This window comes from Notechis scutatus, chromosome 5 (genome assembly GCF_049901735.1).
Source record: "Notechis scutatus isolate UNSWTSFEM ecotype Mainland chromosome 5, rNotScu1.2, whole genome shotgun sequence".
NCBI lineage: Eukaryota > Metazoa > Chordata > Lepidosauria > Squamata > Elapidae > Notechis > Notechis scutatus.
The window spans coordinates 38,890,406-38,913,822 of NC_142013.1; the positions used below are offsets into that span (position 1 = coordinate 38,890,406).

The window sequence follows — 23,417 nt, forward strand, 5'->3', positions numbered from 1 at the left end:
ATAGTGGTTAACTCAGGGCAGATACAAGCATCCTTGCTTAACAATTGTCCTGTTTAATGATGTTAAAGGTTATGATAGTGCTAAAAAAAACTTCACAGATGGATTCTACCAATTTCAAAATCAGTCTATTTCTTTTGAGAAATACAAAATATTATTTCCAACTATGCCTGGCCATTCATAGATGTTTAAAAATATCAATATATGGCATTTGGCATGTGTAAGACCCCCAATTCAACTGAACACTAACTTTTTATCAGGATTCACATGCACTGTCCTGATGCTATCAACTGCCTCCTCAATCTCAATATGATAAACTTAATTCTTCGTCCAAAACAAGAGACATCATTGTAGTACTCCTGATCCCTTTGCAAGTCAGTCAGATATTGAGTGGTAATGAAAATACCCCTTTTGTAAATCTGTTTCTATTTTATTAATTTTGGTTTTTATTTTTCATAAATATATTTTTTTGGTACTTCTGTAAATCTTGGAGCTCCCCAAACCTGTCGGTTATCTCCTTTCTGTTAATGCAACCATTTTGGCTACAGAATAATTAGCATTGATCTCTGATCGGAATTATGTATCACTCTATTCAATATTTCTGTTGCTTCATTTAAAGCATTTCCATATAAAAGTATAAACCACCGAAGGTGAATTAAAACTTGAACTTAATGGTTGAAAATCTTTTTATAGAAGTCAATTTGAAACACAACTATAGGAAGTCAAGTGTGCATATAACCTGAACTGATTTTAGTCTCTCTTCCCTTACACACTCAGTAGTTCTTTTTCATGAACATTTAGCATCAACAATTAAAGACTAACAGTAATTTTTGAAAAAAACTCAATATGCCTGCAAACCTTAGGCAATCACAATATTAAAAAACAAAGTTCTGATATAAGAACAGTATTAAGAAACAAACTATAATATAGATGCTTTAAATTTTATATCAGAATTATTATTTCTTCTAAAGTCTCTCAGTAAAAAATAATCTTTTGTTGTATCATATTTTTCTCTACTGACAAAGTAGTCCATACAATAAAGACTTCTGCCTTTTTACAAATGTAAGCATTTTTATATCTCAAACAGTAATTCTGTATTTGGCTCAAGAGCTTGACTATTTATAAAACAACTCCTTCAAACTTTAGCTTAATCAAGAGTTGCAGAATACGTTATTTTTGGTGCTGCATTCAGATGAACTGTAAATATTTATTAAATATATTATTATCAGATGTCATTCAATTTTTCCTCAATCCATGTTAAGAGTTACATATGAAAGCAGTAGTTTATAAAGAGTTTACAAATTGAAACAAGGATACAAAACTTGGTTTGTATCAGTCCTTTTAAAAAGCAGTAAATCTGGATGTGGGTAACATAGTGATCCATTGACTTAATAACTAATTATGGAACTGTTTCTTGAGAGAAGTTTGGCTTGGTTCCATTTTCTGTTCTTTTTTTAAAAAAACCCATTGCAGATATGTTTATTCACTCCAACATTTTTGTATAACTACTACTTCAGAATTTGGTTGCATTTAAATATTTCTATTATTTTACTGTGTACTAAATGAACATTATTTTAATATTTGTATTTATTATTTTTAAGCACTATGGTTTATTATGATGGTTATGTGTGCATGTTTACATGTATGTACCGTGTTTCTCACAAAATAAGGCTGGGCCTTATGTTTTTTTGACCCCTGAAAAAATGGCTTGGCCGTCTTTTCAGGGTGACTTAATTTCCTCCCCCACCTAGAGCAGCCCATATGCACGTACCTCGCCGCGAGGCCGCTTCTATTGGCCGACGAAAGCTCCCCGAAGGCAGAGTCCCCAGCCACTTCAGGGCGTGGCATGGCTGCCCGTGTACCCTCGCCATTAGGCAGTGTCTTCTGGGCAATGGAAGCTCCCCAAGTGCAGTCACCAGCCACTTTGATTGGCCGGTAGAAGTGGCTTCGGGGCGAGCTCTCACACATACTCCCCTCGCCACGAGGCCGCTTCTATCGGCCGAGGAAAACTCCCCGCAGCGAGGGGAGTGTGTGTGTGCGCTCGCCCTGAGGCTGCTTCTACCAGCCGATCGAAGTGGCTGGTGACTGCACTTGGGGAGCTTCCATCGCCCGAAAGACACTGCCTAATGGCGAGGGGACATGGGCAGCCATGCCTCGTCCTGAAGCGGCTGGGGACTCTGCCTTCGGGGAGCTTCTATCAGCTGATGTTCTATCAGTAGATCGGGGTATTCTAGCCTAGGCTTCCTGCAGGGCACTCCTAAAGGCAAGTTTTCTCACTACCCACCCCGCCCTTCCTCCTATTTCTCTTCACCTTGTGTAGTTCTAACGAACCATGTGAGAAATGGCGGGGAAAAGCATGGTTTAGATAGGCCTAAATTTTGGGGGTGGGGCTTAATTTCACCTCATGCCTAGAAATCATGCTGGGCCTTCCTATTGGTGGAGGCTGTATTGTTGGAGAAACACAGTATATACATACATACATACATACATCTTCGTAAAGTACTCTGATAGGATAAAGTGTATAGATACAATGATAATTTTATCTTTAAAAGAGCAAGTGTATATATGCAGTTGCAGTCTAAATGGCCTTTTACCTGAGACTGCCAAACTAGTTACAGTTGCGCTGGTTAAAGGGAGCCCAGGGTTGACAGTCAAAGCGGTAGCTGCACTGCTTGTCACAAGGCTTGGTGTAGTTGCCACCTATAGATCAAAAGAAAATAGCTGAAATCTTAAAAAAAGGATGTCACTAGTGAATAAAGGAGTCAAATGAAAACTTCTATATAGCTTTAGATTTTCATCATAACAAGCTGTCTTTCATTATCTTTAGAAAATGATTAATATTTTTATGTGTTTGGAATAATGAAAGGAAATACATTAAAATATTACAAAGGGAGAGTTAAATACAGTATTCAGCATCTTTCTTTACCAACTACAAAATAGAAATAATAACTGAACTGTGTACATTAATGTCTACTCATTGTAAGAATCAGATTTTGAGAACCTTAGGAGCAAAAATACTAATATCATACTCTTGCTATTCTTAGCAAGAATTGTTACATTATCTCCCAATCTAACACAATTTAAATAGTTTTGAATTTTTACCAATGAAGTTGGACAAGGGAACATTGCTTTGATGGGTGAGTTGCTGGTTCCACCACTACTAGGTGGGTTAATTCTTTTTTCCTTCTGGCGCCGATTACAGAACCAAACACGGATCACCTCTTTTTCCATTTTCAGCTGGTCAGCTATCATGGTTATCTCTTCCGAGGTAGGCTTTTGGTTCTGAAAGGTAAAACCATTTAGACTATTTTATGTTGTACTGTTTTTTGGCCTAGTGGGCCTAAGGGAAGCCTCCTGGGAGCAAAAATGGGGTGTGGCCTAGTGGGCCTCAGGAAAGCCTCCTGGGAGCAAAAATGGGACATAGGAGGGCTGCGCAGCAAAAAAAAACCTCCGCACCCCACTTTTGGCCTAGTATGTACCTAGGGAAGCCTCCTGGGAGCTGAAAAAAGCAGTATTTTGAAGCGAGGGGGGAAAATCAGCTGTGCCGTGTGATTTAGATTAGCTAGAAAGCAAGAAATCCAACAAATTTCCTGCTTTCTAGCTAATCTAAATTGTGCAGCACAGCTGATCGTCGCCCAGCTGATCGTCCGAAATAGTACTTTGGCTGAACCGGTAGATTTTTTACTATCTGTTTGACTGAGCTGGTAGCAATTTTTTTTACTACTGTTTTGGTCAAACTGGTAGCTTTTTTTACTATGGTTTGGTTGGGCCAAACCGGTAGAATACCACCACTGACTGCCTTTGTTAATTACTGAATATTATTTTAATAATCATTTTGAAATACTATACTAATATAACCATTGCCTTTGTACCAGTGCTAATCTAATGTTATCTTGAAAATTCTTATTCTTTTCTAATCTCTTTCCCATTTTTTTTGCTCTTTTCTTTTAGGCTCTTTCTCTTTAATCATCAATTATTTATTAAATAAAAATAAAAATATAAAAAATGCAAATGACATTTAAATGCAAAGATACACTTGTTTGTGTGTGACCTATTTTCTACACAAGCCTTAAAACAGTTTATATGTATGAAAATTTTCACCCCATTTCATCAACTTTTTTTAAAAATGATTGCAATAAAACCTTATGTCCCAGAATAATACAGTGCAAACACTGACCTCCAGGAAACTCTTCTCTAAGGCCACACGTATGTTGGTCTCTATGCTGGTGCGTTTCTTCCTCCTACGGTTCAAGCCCTCAATCCCCAGCCCTGGAGAATTCAGGGCACTTGGGCTGGAAAGAGCTGAATCAGATGAGAGGTTTTCTGCAAAAAGGTCAAGTTAATTATGGTAATTCGTGTAATGTAAGCAGTAAGTTAATTTAAAGAAAGTAAATTTCATTCATTGTGCTTGCCTAAAAACATACATACATTCCACAGCTCTATTGTTTGGGACCTGAAGCTGACATGTTCAAATCCATTCCAACAAAACAAGCAGCTCACCCACTTGCAAAAAGAAAGGAGACTCAGTATTCCAATGAATGAAATGAACTTCCCACAACTAAATATACTAACATCTTATTTATTAATCATATGGGTTTACACTGTACTAAACTGCACATAGCCTTATTTAGGATACAAGTTTGATGTTCACCACTCTGTATTTTTGTTCAAATGTTCTTTAACACTTGTCTTAGGAATATAAAATTTTATGCAATGCTTATGAGGTTATTTTTTTAACAGAAAACAATTATAAATTTCTGACACAGATATAGAAAAGATTCAAGCTTTAGCCCATACTGTAAAAGATTTCTTTTGAAAAATCTGTCAAGTTTTACTTATAAATCCTATTCCTCAAATTTTTTTTATAATGTGTTAAGTCATCTATATTCCTGCAAAGTGTACTTATATCGCCAGGAAATTTAACAAGAAGCATTTCTGAATTCTACAAATCGGCTGTGAAATTATAAGAAAATCTAGACAACTATTTACCTGCATCATTGAGCCACTTTTCCAAAAGTGGTTTTAACTTGCACATGTTCTTAAAGCTGAGGTTCAAGGCTTCAAAGCGAGAAATAGTAGTTTGACTGAAATCATTTCCATACAGTTTGCCCATAGCGAGCCCAACATCACCCTACAAGGATGAAAAGGCAGTAATTTGTTGAGGGTATCAGATGTAAGGAGATTTCTACTCAACATGTAAGAAATGGTTTCTGCTTTCAGTAAACCATTATTGTAGAATAATCTGAGATACTTATTGCACACGGTATAATATGTTCATTTTACAACTGCTATCGAAATAGTCATCTCTTAAAAACTTTCCTAATCCAACCAAAGAGATTTTCTATGGGAAGTTATGAAGATGTTTTTATAGCATATCTCCCTATCTATGGATGCAATGCTCCATAATACTAAATATCAGCTCTATCTAAACCAGAAGTTCTCAGTCAGCACATTATCTTCAGGAGTCCAACAGATATGCTTCAAAATATCAAATTGGCTGCACAATATCCACTAAGTATTTATTTAAATATATCAGTATTAATAAACATTAAATAATATTGCAAATTTATAAATAAGAAACCACTTCTAATTGGGAAAAGTGATTGAGAGTCTCAGATCCGAATACCACTGACCAAATCCCTTCTATGTGGAAACGCGATCATACCTGAGTGAATCCAAGTTTTATCCGTCTTTGTTTAAAAGTCTTGGCAAATTGCTCAAGCTCCTCAAGATCACTGGGCTCTTCCAAGCTGGGTGTATCAATTCGCTTTGGTGTTGTCTGGCTCTGTGGAAGTGGATGAATAGGGGTCGCTGCTATTGTGCGTGTTGGGGTTGCTGGCTGCTAAGAAATACAAGAAAGTAGAGTAATATGGAAAGTGCAGTAATAATTTACAAGACAAATAACATTCTAATTGTCCTGTTGCCCAATCCAAGTGTGCTTGCATTCAATAATTTATGTCACCATGCCAGAGGTTCTCAAACTTTGGTGGTATACAGCACCCTTGCTTTCTCAGTAAATTTTTCATGGGGCAAACGAAATACTGAACAATTATTTTCACTAAGTACAGGTAGTATTTAGTCCTTGACTTACGACAGTTCATTTAGTGACTGTTCGAAGTTAACATGGCACTGAAAAAAGTGACGTATGACCATTTTTTCACACTTATGAAACACTGTTGCAGCATCCTCATGGTCACGTGATTTACATTTGAATGCTTGACAACTGCTTCATACTTATGATGGTTGCAGTATCCCGGGGTCATGTGATCACTCACCTTCTGCAACCTTCTAGCAAGCAAAGTTAATGGGAAAGCCAGATTCACTTAACAACTATGTTACTAAATTAACAACTGCACTGATTTACTTAACAAATGTGGCAAGAAAAGTCATAAAATGGGGCAATTACTTAACAAATTGCTCACTTAACCACATAAAATTTGGGCTCAATTGCGGTTGTAAGTTGAAGACTACCTGTATATAGATATAACAGGCACTTTATTTATGCCAAAGGTTAAAATTTAAAATATTCCATGGTGCTTCTGTTAGTTTGCTGTTGTGATTTAGGATGACATTACAAAGTTTGGAAACTGCAGAACTATGCAATGTGAATGAGCTAAGGAATGTTATGTACTTATTGCATTTCTATCTAAACATAATCTAACAACTCTTGGAAGCTCAAAGATTCCCAAAATATTAAATGTCCATCTTACATTTTAAATTACAGTTCAGTCACAATTATGGTTCAGTCAAAATGTACAGATATAGCAAAATTGACACAATTTAATAAAACTATAAAAGATGGCATAATACACAAAATATCTAGAATAAGCTCTAAAATAGCTCAATCTTACTGAAAGCAATCATAGCAGAGGTCAGCATAATCTCCACCAAAAAATTATTCCAAAACAAAGGTATTGCTATTGAAAAATGGTACCTCCCAACTTCGATTCCTTTGTCTCTTGGAAATGTGGGAGTCCAAGGAGATTTATTCAATAATTTAATTGAATAAATTGGAAAAAGTCAGGTAGGAGTCAGTAGTCCTGCAATTGTAAAGGGTGCCAAGCATTTTAAATTTTACTTGGAAACTAATTAGTCAATGTGTGGTATTGGTGCTATGTACTCCTAGGAATGTGTGTCAATTATCACATGGCCAACGGTTTCCCATGGTAAACCCATGTAAAGTGTACCACACTAATCTAACCAAGTGGTAATGAGGGTCTAAGGTACAATAGACAGGTTCTCATGTAACAGGATAGGGATAATATTAACAGCTTAATCTGAGACCTCTTTTACATATACAGGTTACCCAGCTGTTATGGTATATGGTGTGTGTGTGTATGTGTGTTTGTTTGTGTGTGTGTGTGTGTGTGTGTGTGCGTGTGTGTGGTGTGTATATGTACATTATTTCAATTTTAGAAACAGCTAAAATTGGTATCACCATAGCTATTTGGAAGGAAATTAATACTTTTAATCATTTCATAGTAATAACAAATGGTCTAGATATTTTGAGGATATTAGTAAGCATATGAACAAGGATGACTAAACAGATATTTCACAGTTTCTGAAAAGGTTTGATCAAAGAATATCACCAAAGAGTCCTGGGTCAACTCAAGTTGTCTCATGGATTAGCAGTTAACTAAAACCAGGGAAGACATAAATTTTCAATTCTTACAATGCTGAGATGTACGAAGAGGAAGTCCCTCAAAGATCTATTTCAGGGCAATTGATATAATTTATATTCCATATAAATTAAATGGAAGTAGGGCTGACTAGCAGCAATGGAAGGCAGCTAAATCAAAAGTGATTGTAAAGAATGGGCTCCCCCAAGTAAAGTTAAAGTAAACAGGTATAAAGAGTTACATGTTGGCATTTAAAAATCTAAAATTTATCTATATATTAATGGGATCTGAGCTGGTAGTAACTGACCAGGAAAGGTGATCTTGTAACAGTGTAATAGTGGAGAGCTTGAAAATGCCAATGCTGTCAGCAGATGCTGTACAAACGACAAAGTCATGAATGGAATCATAGAAAGGGAATAGAACAATATAATACTACTATATAAATCTATGTTGCAATCGTCCTTAACTATTGTGTACAGTTCTGATCATGGCACTTCAGAACTGAAGTTAATGTAAAAAAGGGAAGATGATTGGTGGGATGAAATAGCTCCCATGAGGAAAGGCTACAGCAATAAGAATGGTATGAAAAGATATGATAGAATTATATACAATCATTGATGCCATAGATAAAATGGATAGAGATAATTTTTTCTTCTGTCCTAGTGTTAGCAATCAAAATGATCCACTGAAAATAAACAAATGGAGGTTCAGGATTGAAATAACTATCATTTTAAAACCTTGTTCTTAAACAAGGAATAACAGAAATGGAATAACAGAAATAAACCTTTTGGCAAGACATATCAGAACATCTCTATTTTTCCTTCCATGATAAGGATCACTGGAATGGGCAAAGGACATTAATTTACCTGTGATCATGATGAAGATTGTGTTTGGGAAGAGAATATTCAGCATTACTGCTCTCTCATTCTCCTTTCCTCTAAAACAGGGGTCCCCAACCTCTAGCCCACTACCAGGCCTTCAGCCATTCGGATCCGGGTCATGGAAGTAGTGGCTGAGTATGTGCATCCCCCACTTGAGATCAATAAATCATGCACTTTTTCTTTTATTCTACTTCATCTCATCAATTGGCAGAATTAATAAAACAAAATAAACAAACAACTAACTGACCTGAGAGGTGAAAGTGATGCTTGGCTGAGACTGCAGGAGGTTGGCTTGGCTTTGCTGAGGTAGTTGCGTTAAGAGATTCTGCGCTTGCAGGAGACCTGAAAATTGAAATGCATTTGTATAAATGAAATTAATCAACATAGTTTGCTGCAGTACAGGTTCTAAAATGCACAGTATTTCTTCATGTATATCATACTTGTTGCTCAGCCTACTGTTGAAGGAATTCTATATTAACTCCATTATTTTCTTAAAACAGTAGAAACAGAGCAGGAAGAAAAATAGTTAGGCTCTTATGTTACTGTGCTGAAAGCACAACTCATGTGGGCACAGTCTCTGAAGCCATAGTCTACTTCAATTTTGAGCTACAACCTGGAGATTATAAAGTAAAAAAGTATGAGATTAAATTAAATTTTAAATAAATGTAGTTTTTCCTTATATCACATTAAAAATCCCAAAGAATTATAGATGCTTGGAAAACCAAATGGTTTGGAGGGTCACTTAAAACTCTTGGGCTTCAGGTTATGAAGCCTACTGGAAGTAGTGCAGTATATGCCTGAGACATATACCAGACAGCTGATCAGGACATGAACTGGAAAGGAAAGAGGACCTTTGGCTCCATTTGATGAACCAATTGTGCCCCTTCTAAATTGGAAAGCCTTCAGAAAATCAGTCATATTCCATTCACCTCATAGCTTGATCACTACCATGTGCTGTACATAGGAATTACCTTGAACACCAATCAGAAGCTTCAACTGATCCAGCAGTATGCACAGTGATAGACATACCTCAGAATGTTTATGTGAGACCTCTACTTTACAAGCTGCACTGGTTGCCAGCATGTTCCAAGTGCAATGCAATATGTTGGATATAATCTGCAAAACCCTACATGACACAGGAACAGATTATTTGAACGACCATTTATCTCCCCTGGTTTCTGCCTGGTCCATATGTGCTGATATAGTTGGTGGGTTTCAGGCTCTTTTGATTAACAGTGCTATCGGGATCCAGAAATGTGACTTCTCTATCACGATGCATGCCCTTTTGAATGAGACTCCCACTGAAATCAGTATGATTCTTACTCTGGTGGCATTCTGAAGACCTTAAAGACATCCCAGGCCTTTGGTTATTATGAAAGGAATCTCTTGTGGTATATGATTTTCTATTATTTTATCTGGAGCAACTGGATACAATTTTGCTTTGTTTTTGAGTTTTTGTTATATTACAAACCACTCAAAGTCAGTAGTGTTGGGCAGTACTTAAATTATAAAAATAATAAATGTTTTAAGTCATTATTCTGTGCTAACCAAAAGCATTCAGCAAATCATGTGTAGGGTATGTTCCCTTTGATTCTGTTCATTATTACTTGTAGCATTCCATGAATTTGTCTACAGCAGTCCATTCAAAAAGCAAATGCAGGTAGTCCTCGACGTGCAACCACAATTCAGCCCAACATTTCTGTTGTTAAGTGAGAATTTGTTAAGAGATCTTTGCCCCATCTTACGACATTTCTTGCCACAGTTGTTAAGTGAATCACTGCAATTGATAATAACCTGGTTAAGTGAATCCGGCTTCCCCATTGACTTTGCTTGTCAGAAGGTCACAAAAAGGGATCATATGACCCCTTGTGGTAAGCCAAGCCATTACTTAGAAAATTCTCTAATTTTGAGAATCCATGTCTAAATAGAGGTTCTGCCCTAGCTGTTACTTATCAGATTTTTCCGCAGGTATTATTAGCAATATACAAATGAACCTTTGTTCTAGCGAATTGTACTACCATCCCATTTCCTAAGAAAGCTAGTGTTTAATAATGGTTGATACAATTGCCCCTTAAATGATAACCTGACAAAAAGGAGGAAAAGGGAACGGGCATATTATTTGTTTTTATCTACAAGCTACCAGCATTTTGTGTTTCCTTTAAGCCAAAAAGAAAGAAAAAATGATCCATAATATAAAAATGCTATCCTCATAATAGAGTCATCTTGAAGGTTTATGGCACATCTATTCTGTAGAATTTGCTGGGAACAAGCTCAGCCAATTAACTATTACTCTTATTTGCTTAAGTTTCAAGTAAGTGATACAGCTGAACAACTTCTAAATATTCCAAAGAAATGTAAATTTGTTGGTGATTAATCTATGTGCAATTAGAAGAAAAACAATTTTAAAAATGTATTTCTTTATCTTTCATACAGAATGAATGATTCTTATAAAGGGACACTGAGTAGATACATCCTGATCAGGTGAACACAGTCAGTCAGATGGTTCCAATAGAACAGTTTCTTCTTCTCCTCCCAAAAGAAGCGTGCCTATAACTAATTTTTTTTAATGGTGTCTCAAAAATACAGAATTTTGCTGTATGAAAACTTTAAAAGAGCATCTCAGAAATGTTTTGCTTACCCTGCTGTCCCTGCGGTGTTTGTGAGATGATAAACTGTGCTGGTTGCAAGTTGGTTGTTGGATGCACCAAGACAAACTGTTGCAGATTGAGATTTTGTTGCTGGAGCTGCTGTAGATGCTGCAGATCCTTCAAGAAGGAAAACATATGAGATATCCAAAACTAAGCATCTTCTCCCTCTCAGAATAAAATAAAGTCAAAGGAAGAACTCCAAACATCTTGTTCCCTGAACACAATGTATCTACATACATCTTTGAAGGGTATATATTTCCATTTTATCACCCCTTTCAACTGAAATTTTATCACCCCTTCCACTGAAAAACTTTTTGAGGTTTTCAGATTTGCTGTCATGTCCATAACAGAAACAAATCCTTAGGAAATGCTGATGCTTCAAGCTGGCTCCTTTATTCACTGTACCTATCCCTTGCTGATAGGAAAGTTGTGAAACAGCAAGACAAAAGCCATTTTTGTTCTCATCAGTCAACTGATTCATGAAAAAGGCAGATCCCACTGAGATTTTTCTGCAGCAGCCTTTAATAACAGGAAGATCTAATGGGTTCCGTCTCTTTTTACATGCACCTACTTCTGCGCAAGCAGCTGGTATTTTTATCTCTATTAAACTATTTTCTTCAGTCTACAGTGTAAAAGGTTCTAGAACAGCGGTCCCCAACCTTTCTGCCTGATAATCTTGCAGGAGGGAGAGGAATTTTTGGTGAGTGGCAGGCACACATGCTCATGAGTGCAGCTTCATTTGTGAGAGTGGCACGTGCACGCTGCTCACACAAGTGAAGCTACGCACATGTATGTGCTCACCTGCTACTTATGTGGCCTGGTTCCGAATGGGCCAGACCCAGGGATTGAGGACCCCTGTTCTAGAGGTTATATGAAGATTTGGACATGAAGTTTTGCTTTGTTGATTCCACAGTTCAGTTTTAAGCTTCCTACTCTCACTTTCTACTTTTATTTCCCCCCTCCCTCTCTCCCTTGATTGAAGAGTGATAGATTTAAAAACTTTCTGCAACAGGGATATAGCACGGTAGTTACTGGGTACCCAAGACATTCTCACAACAAGATATATAATGGATCTAAACTTCAGCTGCTCTGTGAACAACAAAAGAAGACATATTTGGCCAACTAAAGCCATTAACGGTTTGACCCTCACCTGTGCAATTTGTATCGGCTGAGATAGAGGAATCTGTGTCATGGGCGTTGCAGCAGAAGCTGAGATGGTGGCCCCTGCAGCATTGTGCTGCTGACTGGCTGAATGCTGCACTGCAGCTGCCAGCAACTGTGCCTGTGCCTGTTGTAGTAATAATTGCTGCTGGGCTGGTGTTAACGTAAGCTAGAAACAAGTTTTAGAAAATTAATTAATAAAAAAAAGGAAAAGCCGCTTTCTTAAGTATCACTGTTAATTTCTGATAAGTTTTTATTAGACAAAGCTATTTTATGTTAAGCGTTTTTTGCTTCAGTAAAAAAACAACAACAAGCCGGTCCAGTTAATTTTACACCACCCAAATGGGGCTGGCATGTGCTTGTGGCCATTCATACCACTGGGATCAGAGAAGCAAGATTCTCTATGACTCCACCTCAAGATTAATGTGAAAAAGATAATTAGCAAGCAAGCAATGGACAGAAACAGCACTGACAGGAAATAGAACAAGCAAAAAAGAACAAGCCATCATTGACAGGCTTTGAAAGGAAATTTACATCCACCAGAAAGCACAAGCGATTAGCCAGATGAAAGAAAAATAGCAATACTGGCTTTGGTTACCAAACAACTGATAATACTCCAGCTGCTTCATATTAGTATGAATCCCTGCCATGTTCCATCGTCCCCATTATGCCTTAAGATATAGATGAGGAACATGTGCACCATTTGTTCCTTTCCAAGGCACCCCCTCTTCCGTCTGTCTTTTTGTTTTGATAACATTGAGCTGGTGAGTTGACATCTCTGCCAGTTTCCAAACATGCATTATCTCTTTGAAACAGGTGGCATCAAACTCCCTTTGACACATTAATATTCTTCCCAGTTTCTGTAATGAGAGAGCTGCTAGGTTCAAAGACCTGGATCCACTCCCTGTATTACAGGCAATAACATTTCAGCAATATGACCCAGACAGTATTTCAATAAGCCTGAAGGATGCTAAATAGTCCATGCAAACATTCACACATAATCTTATCATAAACTTTAAAGAATGATACTCAGATTACAGTAAAATTGTGATTTATATGTTATTTTGTTATTGTTATGGCATACATTTGCTCAACTGAAAAATGTACAAAGAGCTCAACTGAAAAGGCTATATAAAGATCTTTTCATCTCATGCCAAATTTTAAAATGTTAATCTAAGGGTTCATTTTTCTATATGAAAAAGAGAATGCCAACAAACCAAAACATGTAATCAAAGTTACATTTTAGGATGAATATTAAAATATCTGATTCGATATTCATGAATATGAGTGATTTTATTGTGACTTCATAGACACCAATACATTTCTTATTTTAATCATGTAATAAATTACATTGCTGTTTCTATGTTGCTACTGATTTCATCACAAATTGCTTATCTTCTAAATTTATATTTGAGTTTGAGAAGAGTAGAAAACAAATGTGTAAAAATGCACTAACAGTTTAGACTAAGAGGTTTTGTTAAAATTATCTATATCTATATAATCACTAATATTTTGCAATAGAGCTGCTGTTGCTTAGGAGAGTTCAAATGTATTTATATTTAAATATATTGTCATAGCCAGCAAGGACAACTATTGCCACCACATATAAAACTAAAAGTGTGAAACTTAAACATTAATACAACATATCGGGCTTAGAGTTCAAAATACTCCAGAATATCATTCATGAAAATACAATATTTAGAAGAAACAGCAAAGAGAATTTTCTCTCTTTACATAGAGTAATTATCAGGAAAACCAAAACAATCTCAGTTTTATCACCTTATTAGAGATTTACAGGAATGCATAATATTGATAAATTCAGATTCACTGGGATTACTTCATTTTCTTTTTATGGGTTGTTTGGCTAATACCACAACTTGAGAAGGTTGCTCATTCTCATTTGCTACAGCTGATCTTACCCCAGTTATCTGCCCTCCAGCCAACATAAGCTGTGTTTGCGGTATGGCCGCCTGAACTGAAGGCTGCTGTGAAGGCTGGCTTGGCTGCTGAGTGTCCCCAGATTCTTCATTAGATTTAGACTAGAGAAAGAAAAATACAAACTTTGTAGAACACAGTAGTTATTAGTGTGGACAAACACATATTCTACTGTAGTGTTTTCCCTGTAAATTGATTGTGAATTAATCTGTTTTTAAAAAAACACTTTAAAAAGCTTATTCATTTCTATAAGTAAGCATAAATAACAGATGGGTTTAAATCTGCTTCCGCACCAGTAAAAAACAAAATATTTGCAACAAAAGAAAAGAGCAGTAATTTCAGGTTATTTATAGTTGGATATAAATGAATATGTTGAATAGATAAAGATTCTGATTTATTATCTCCCTATCACTTATGCATTGGTTTAAACCAAAACATTAATTAGTGCTGCTAAAGCTTCCAAACTTTCATAGTCAATGCAATGTTACTGATAATTCTTAGATGCACACCTTCACCAAGTATGTGACATTGCCCAACCCTATTAATTACTGGAAAAACCAATACTAATACACTGAAGGTTTGGATCACAGGGTCGCAATTTCCATGTATCCATTTTATCAATACGGCATTCAATTTAAACAAGATACTAAAATGTTTGTATACCAAAAAGTACCACGAGAAAGAAAACCAACACTCAGAATATAAATATTATTTCTAATAAGTGAAGTTCTGGTATTTATGTTTATTTATTAATGGCAAGCTCAGTTTACATACTTAAACTATCTTATAGAAAAACAAATTAATATATAGCCACAAGGTAGGAAATGCAAGCAAGAAAGCAAAAGAAAGAAGGGAAAAAAGCCCAAAGAGGGGTTTATGCTAATTAAAATCGCTTATGGAGAACATTAAAATTCTGCATAGATTTACATATTTTCCACCACCTGTTTTGGGGACCGCAGAGCAGGCTAATTAACATAGAGGCTCTGATTAATTCTGCCAGTCATTGAGAGATAATTACAGCACAGGACTGTAAACATTCTGCACTGGAGATATAGCCTGTTTGCCAACATCTCTCTCTGGGATTGAAAAATTACCATGGCAACCAAGTCAATGTTCAGCCTCTTTTTTTACAGAAGAAGGTCACTTTTCCTACTCCTTTTAGAAGCATAATTTGTAACTAGATGTGCGTTCTATAGGGCTTCAAGAATAGTCTTCAGTCTTTAGCATTCTTACAAAGAAGACACTTCAAAATACTATTTGTCGTGTTCCTTTTCTTTTTTAATGTATTGCTTGAATGTCTTAATAATAAGAATCAGAGGATCCCAATTTGGTACACTATCATACAATACACAAAGCTTATTCAGTCAGCTATATATCTTTGATAGAAATGAACAAGTTTTAGATTCAACTATTGAAAATAAATGTATTTTCTCCAACATTGTATAACTTTCCAAAATGATACATTAAAAGGGTAAAGGGTGGGATAAAAAAGGGTAAGGGTAGGATAAAATGATGATGATATCTACTTCTGTAATATAAAAGGAGCTCTTTTTAATAGTTTTAACAGCATTAATTGCTGTTGAACACCTAAGTTAATTATTATTGTGTCACACTATTCATATTTCAACCATATAGACTGAGACAGATAAGAAATTTATAATAATTCTTACCTGTACATTTAAGGATTGGGCAGCAGCTTGTAAACTTGATCCAGGAAGCTGAACCTATAAAAATAATTTGTTTTTATGAATAGAATCAGTAAAATGATTGCAAAGTTTCCTGGCTTGAAAAACACATAGTATTATGTCTTAAATACTACTTAAACCCCCAAGGTTATAGTTAAATAGGTTAAAAATACTTTAGTTAGCAGAATGCAATGGCAGTATTACCAAGAAAACTACATTGATTTGAAATCATGAGTGAAATTTACTAGAAGGCTGAATCCCATTGCAGAACTGAACTGATCTGGAAAGATTCGGAAGCTAACTAAATGAAAACAGCATTTTTTATGAAGCAGTTAAAATTAGAATCTCATTAAATTTCATTAGAAATTTGGTGGAATACAGAACCATAGATGATATGCATATCACTAAATGTTAATTTCTTCAGATTTTAGTATGTTGTGTGAACCTAGATTTGTGGTTGGTAATCCATTCTTTATAGGTTAAAAATCATTCCCAATAATTTTTTTTTAAATGTTCTTCTAAAAGACATCAGGGCATCCTTCTACAGATGTTTAATGATTTTTAAAAGTAGGGGTTTCCGTTGTGTTGTGTATCATTTTCATATGAACACAAACTTCCAAATTATAAAGGATATGAATTTTCCCAAAAAATACAAAAAAGGTTTCCTCTGCTTACAAGGGCCTATTATATTTTTTAAAATTACCCAATTTTGACAAAGGAAGTTATAGCTACTTAGTGATTTCCAATTATGGTTAGTCTAAGGCATTATAGCTTACTTTTGAAGTTTTTGACATCAAGATTCAGAATCAGCAAAAGCTGAATAAGACAGCTTTGAATCACTCTCTGGTTGAAGGAGTAGAATAACTGAATTAAGATAAAAACTAAATACAAATCAGGAATTGTGTAATATCGCATTATTGTACAAGATTAGAAAGGATATCTTAAAATTTAAGATTATAGCACTTTTTATTTTTTAAAAATTCCAAAAAGGATGTATTGTACACTCTGTTGAACTACAGCATAGCTCTGGGAACTCAAATATATTATTCAGGTAGCATATGAACAAGGTAGTTAGTATATAAGCAAATACTGTTTTCAAACTTTTCAAACATTTCCTACATTCCTGGGTTGGATTCCACAAAAGTATAAGCATGCCATCTGTCAGCAAGCAAGTAATTATCCTGTAAAAAAAGCTTCTATCAGCAGTGCCAACATCCAGTTTAATCTGTCTGTTCGATAGTATTACGAGATAGAATAGAATTCATTAGAGGGGTTTGCGAACCAGGGTTGCAATATAGCTGTCATAGAGATATGGTGAAGGTAAAAACTTGCAATTTTTGCTGTTTCAATCTTTTTGTAGTATCAAATTATGAATACATTTCTCTTATATATAATTTGCAAAAAATTCTTAAGACCATTTTAATGAAAACTAAGTTTAACATGCTGCGTTTTTAAAAAATTCATCTCATTAGATAATTGTGAATGATACTATGTTGTTCTGCAGTAAACATATCTGTATAGCTATGGAGATTCTCAGTCATCCAGATCATGGTTGTCCCAAAGGTGCTTTTTTCAAGAGGCAACTGGACTTCCTGGTTTTTCTTTGAAGACGTTTTGCTTCTCAATACACTAAGAATACACTAAGGCAGAAGCTTGTCCACCCCGAGGATAAAACACCCAGACAGAAACTGAGCAATGTGGTATATGCAGTACAATGCAGTGAGCTATGTGCAGACCTGTACATTGGGAAATGAAACAGCCACTTCATAAATGCCTGGCACAACATAGGAGAACAAACACATCAAGACCAGATTCAGCAGTCCATCCTTATTTAAAAGACACAGGCCATTCTTTTGAAGACAACAAAGTCCATATTTTGGACAGAGAGGATGCTGATTTGAAAAAGGGGTCGAAGAGGCCATCTATGTCAAAACTGAACAGCCCTCTCTTAATAGAGGGGGAGGGATACAATATAATCTATCTCCAATCTACAACACAGTCCTTTCAACAGTTCCAAGAAGGCTCCACACCAATTTGTACCACTTAGGTGACCCTGATGACACAGATAAACCTCCAGGTGACCTTAACGACTTGCTAAAAGAATGCAAATGTCCAGTTGTCTGCAAGGAGTATAAATCCTTCCATTCCGCACCATCCAGTCAGACCTGAAGAAGCTTCTTGGATGAGAAGCGAAACATCTTCAAAGAAAAAACAGAAAGTCCAGTTGCCTCTTGAAAAAAGCATCTCTGGAATATTTGTATAGCCTAAATTTTATTTTTAAATATATTCATCCTATATTGTAGACAAACCAATTGTCACAGATACTCAGTATTACTTCTCTCACTAAATGTAAACTCCAAGACAGCTCTGAATAATGTTTTAAGCATTTATTAACCGGATATCAACTTGCACCACAGAGCACACACATTTGCAAAAAAGCTAAGAAGTTTTGCCAACTAATCTTGCAAACCATGTGAAAAAAAAAAAACAATACACAAGCTGTTATCACTGAAGATTGCATGTTAATTAGCCAATTGTGACCCATTGGGTCATCATTTCAAAAATACTTCCTTACCTAAACAAAAAGGCAGAATAATTATGGGTGAGCAAAAAAGCAGGGGGAGCGGGAGCAACTTCTGACTTCTTGCTGGCTTTCCCATTGAGTTTCCTTGTAGGAAACTGGCAGCGAATGTTTGAAAATCACTACCATGTGACTGCAGCTGACTTGGCAGTACAGCCACTAAAGCTGCCACAACTTTCCTCCATTTATTCCCTCAGATTTTATACACATTCTGTAAATTAGTCCATCCGAGGTATGCTGATTCCAAAATGGTGGTGCTATGAAGCACTGTTTCACCGATTGAAGGTTACAAACAAACACAAGAGATTAATAGTTATAGATAGCAAAAGATATGTTTGAATTTAACCTTTTATACTTACTGCCCAGTGACAATTTTAAATACATTCTAAATGATCTTAAAATGTATTTTTTTAAAAAAACAGCACACAAAGCTTAGGAATAGTACACAATGGATGAATGGAAGGTTTTCACTAAAAGTAGTACAGACAAAATAACTGAATTTTCACGAGAAGTGGCACAGACAAAATGAATATGTGTATCGGTTAAAACTGATACGTTTGTAGCCTTATGTATATTTTCATGCATGTTCCTCGATCACCTACAAGCATGTACCCTAGCATCATCAATGATCATTTTGTGTATTACTGTCTTGTTGCATTAGCCTCAAACACCCAATATTCTATCACATTCCAGTTTTAGTAAACATCATAGGACCCAAGGCTAAGCCAGCCAAGTCACATTGATTTTGTTTACTAAGATATTTTTCCTCCACATCTCATCAAGAAGCATAACTGAACTTGATTAAGCTAACCAATTTTCACATACTGCAATAACTGAACTGGTCTTGGAAATTGAGGCAAATAATTTCTATGTTTGCACAGGAAGCAGTATGGCTATGTACACAAAATCACCAGGACTGAAGTTCAATGTGAAGGAAACTCTATTTGGAAACACAGTAAAGAACAGTAGGTACAGTATTTTAAATATATTGACCTCCAACCATCCCAGAGGTTGGATGAGCTCATCCTTGGACAACATGGAACACTAGGAAATATCAGGCTGTTCTGTGACAAGTATACAAAGTTTTGTACACAAGATCATGCTTTTCTTTACTTTTATGGGAAAAAAATACCCAATAGCCATTTATTCTTACAAATAACAGTTAAAAAATCCTCTTTTAAAAAGACAACTGTTCTCCTCTTAAAAAAGTAAATGTGAGAAGGGGTAATGTATTCTAGGCTGTAGAAACATTCCCCAAATTTCCAATATTTCCCAAATAAATAAATAAAATCTGTTAAACAAATTCAGAAGGGAAACATTTGCTGTCCTTTTCAAATCAAAGTTCACTTTCTATTTTGGAAGAAAATAAAAACATTTATTATGTACTGCTCAGAACTTGGAGGCAGGGTTTGTGATGTGTCTGACAAATTAACCTTGGACCATGCCAAAATTAAAAGCCTCTTTGACATATTATAAAATCAGGTATTGGAGAAACAATTGGAATTCTCAACCCATTCCCTTTTTCCTACTTCAACATACAAGTATGATTTTGGCAGAACCTTAAAATAAGCAAGAAGGAATGCATGATTTTAAATAGTATATTAAAAAGTTGATTCTTTTGAGCAAGAACCTCCATGCATTTATCTCATAAAGAATATATGCAACACAGAAAAGGGATAGGCAAGCAAAAATCTATGTCTTTTTATCTCACCAAAGCTAATACATTATAAGATAATTTTGATTTATTAGATGTTCTAAGGTAGCCAAAAGATTCTATATAATCAAACAATTTACAAGTATAGGAAATGCCAGTGCATTGTAAAATTATAATTTAAGTTACAGCTTTAAATGTGTGATACATTAGAATATGAAACTCTTCTTTCTCTCCTTAGTTGCACTACACTAACTTCCTGACTTCTAGAATGAATAATCATCTCATTTAAACATGGGTTTTAAAAATCCTACTTTGAATATGACAATAGAAACAGTCAAGAAACTATTTTTGTTCAACTACTTTTTATGTGGCAGACTCCTAATTCAGATCATTTTTCTTTTCGATAGTAAAAACCTGTAATGGAAAATTATTTTTACTATCAACTGCCACTTTTTAAAAATAGCGTTTTACTGAAATATTTTAATGTACAGTATATACAAACAATCACTGTGCTACCTCTTCCTCTATTTTTACATATTTATCTCCATGTTTGCCAAACAGCACTTGATTTGTAAAACAAAACAAAAATTAAATTAAAATAATCAGATTTGTCAAAATCCTTCATCTCATTCATGATGACTATTAGAAATTCTTCTGCTAGCATTTCTTTAACTACCCCATAATTATCTGTTTAGCACTTAGGTTTCTAATGTCTGAGAACAAGAAGTTTTGAAATCAAATGTCTAATTAGTCATATTTCCATCCAAGTACATATATCCAGTCAAATGAAATCAAACTCAGCAAGGCATGAAACTTTTCAAACTCTTTATTGCTTATGATCAAGTGGTGTGTATTTGTGTGCGTGGATGTGTATCTTTGAGACAGTGTTGACTTCCTGGAAACTGTGTGGACTAGTCCCTGTAGTTTTCCTAACAAGATTTTTTGAAGTGGTTTGCCAGTGCCTCCTTCCTATAGCTGGGAGTGTGTGATTGACCCAAGTACGCCAAGCTGGCTTTGTACCTAAAACTTGATCTCAGTACTCTAACTAATGGTTTCCCAGTTTCAGGCCTGATGCCTTAACTACTGCATCAAACTGATTCTCCTTATTAAAGTGATCCTGCTACAAACAGACAAATTAATCAAATGAATTCCAAAGCCATCAACAGTTGTCAATAGTAGCTTTTACCTAGAAACTGAAAATAAGCAATAGTCCAAGCAGTGGTAACAATTATCATGATTTGCAGCCTCTAGTTCACTCTTGAAGAATCAAATTTTATATAACAACTTTTAGCTGAATTTCGGTTTAAAGATAATTTGACGTTATTTCATTGTTCTGTTAATTGTTGTCTTTTTGACAGCATCCCTATTTCAAAAGCCTATGAATGCACATAATTTATGCAATTATTTAATGTATGCAATTGTATCATGTTCTTAGAACATTGTGTAATTTTGTGGATATGCATGGATTCCTTCCAATAGCAACATGAGACACAAGGACATATTACATGATCATGATGTACTTTTTTTATAAAGTAACAATTGAGCTTTTTTTGTTGTTTCCATTGCAATTTTCAATTTTCTTCCATATATTGGCTGCTAAATATTTCCAGAATCTGTCAGATTTTATAGAAGTTATTAAGATATTAGCCTTATACTGTGCTAATCCTGAACATAAAAAGTATCTATGTGACTTTTTTTCAAGTGGTCTGTATAAAAGGAAAAAATATATGCTTACCTGATGAAGATGTCCAAGGAACGCCTGGGCTGTGGAAATTGCCCCTGGAACAGGCACCGTCTGTTTCTGAAAGTCTAGGCCATTTGTTTGTGTGCCTAGAAAAGCAAAGTTATAACCAATTGAAATTCTTCTTAAAGACAATTCTGAAAAAATTGCAGGTTCCTTAAAATTCAAGTAGTAATTCAAAGACAAAGATGTTAAAATGCCTGTATTTTAAGTCTTAAGTCTAGCAAATCTTTAATATTACACATTTACTGTTCTGTTTTAAACCCACTTATTAATAGCCTACAATAAAATAATGCTACTAAAATTTCCATCATAAAAGTTAAAAATCCAACTAGATAGGAATACAAATATCAATGTAATAAAATACTGTATAAAACAGGATCTGAGACAATTAGTAGATATAGAAGCTAAATTCTCGAAGGAACTATGATATCTTGATATCTTTAAAATTGCGAGAAACAAAGAAGTCTTAGTCTGAAACCAAACAAAAAATAAAACGAATACTATGCAACTTCTCAGGTCACTAAATTGGCAATCACTATTAAAATGATTCATTCTTCATAAGCAATTGGAGGAAGTTCTCAGTACATGAAGGATACACATACTGTATTGCAGAAGAATTTTATCAAATACTGGTGTTTCAAATGTTATGTAGCACTTCATAAATGAAATAAAATACAATGAATTAATAAGAGTTTGGGGGAAAATGAAAGGAATGACAAAATGAAAATGTAGTAGAGGTGGTTCTCAACTTATAACCATAGTTGACGCATTTTTTTTTCTGCTAAGTGAGACACTTTTTAAGTGAGTTTTGCCCCATTTTCTTTCTTGTCACAGTTGTTAAATGAATCATTGCAATTGTTAAGTTAGTAACATGGTTGTTAGTTGAATCTGGCTTCCCCATTGACTTTGTCAGAAGTTCACATGACATCATGACATTACAACCGTCATAAATACAAGTCAGTTGCCAAGCACCTTAATTTTGATCACAGGGCCATGGAATTGCTGCAACAGTTGTAAATGTGAAAAATGGTCATAAGTCACTTTTTTCCAATGCCATTGTAACTTTGAATGGTCACACAAGAAGTCAAGGATTACTTGTAATCAGAACACTTGAATAAATATAGTGTTAGGAAAATTAAAAAGAACTTAAAATATTAAGACAAAAAAAACCCTTACAATAAACTTAAAATAAAGCATAAATATTGTAAACATAAGACAAGATCTAACATTGCTATTTAGAAGAAAGAGGACAATCGGGGGTGGTATGCTACTGGTTCGGCCCGGTTCGGCCAAACCAGTAGTAAAAAAAGCCTCAGACGATCAGCTGAGAAAAAAAGCCTCCTAGAATCAGCGGAGAGGAAAAAGAAGAGGAAAGCACGGGATCGGCCCTCCCCGCACTCCCCTGCACTTTCCCCTTCTTTATCCTCTTACTGATTGGCACTACAGGCCTCAGCTGGTACGTGGAAAGCTGCTAGCATGTGTTAGGTGTGTGCGTGGGCACAAAATCACCGA

General features: G+C 35.4%; 1 protein-coding gene across 12 annotated transcripts in view; it reads right to left on the bottom strand.

Moving 5' to 3' along the window:
- The window catches only part of POU2F1 (POU class 2 homeobox 1), a 98,593-nt gene that overhangs the window by 15,419 nt on the left and 59,757 nt on the right, over positions 1-23,417 (bottom strand). For 3 of the 12 annotated variants that reach the window (XM_087966593.1, XM_087966598.1, XM_087966600.1), the window contains exons 3-13: positions 21,897-21,991; positions 15,912-15,965; positions 14,226-14,345; positions 12,296-12,475; positions 11,136-11,262; positions 8,745-8,839; positions 5,663-5,836; positions 4,987-5,128; positions 4,175-4,320; positions 3,100-3,279; positions 2,592-2,697 (exon numbers count right to left, since the gene is read on the bottom strand). In XM_087966593.1, the coding sequence (XP_087822719.1) occupies positions 2,592-2,697; positions 3,100-3,279; positions 4,175-4,320; positions 4,987-5,128; positions 5,663-5,836; positions 8,745-8,839; positions 11,136-11,262; positions 12,296-12,475; positions 14,226-14,345; positions 15,912-15,965; positions 21,897-21,991 (1,419 nt within the window). Of the gene's footprint in view, positions 1-2,591; positions 2,698-3,099; positions 3,280-4,174; positions 4,321-4,986; positions 5,129-5,662; positions 5,840-8,744; positions 8,840-11,135; positions 11,263-12,295; positions 12,476-14,225; positions 14,346-15,911; positions 15,966-21,896; positions 21,992-23,417 lie in introns of all 12 variants that reach the window. The other 9 variants (XM_087966592.1, XM_087966597.1, XM_087966599.1 and 6 more) reach the window with 6 other exon arrangements.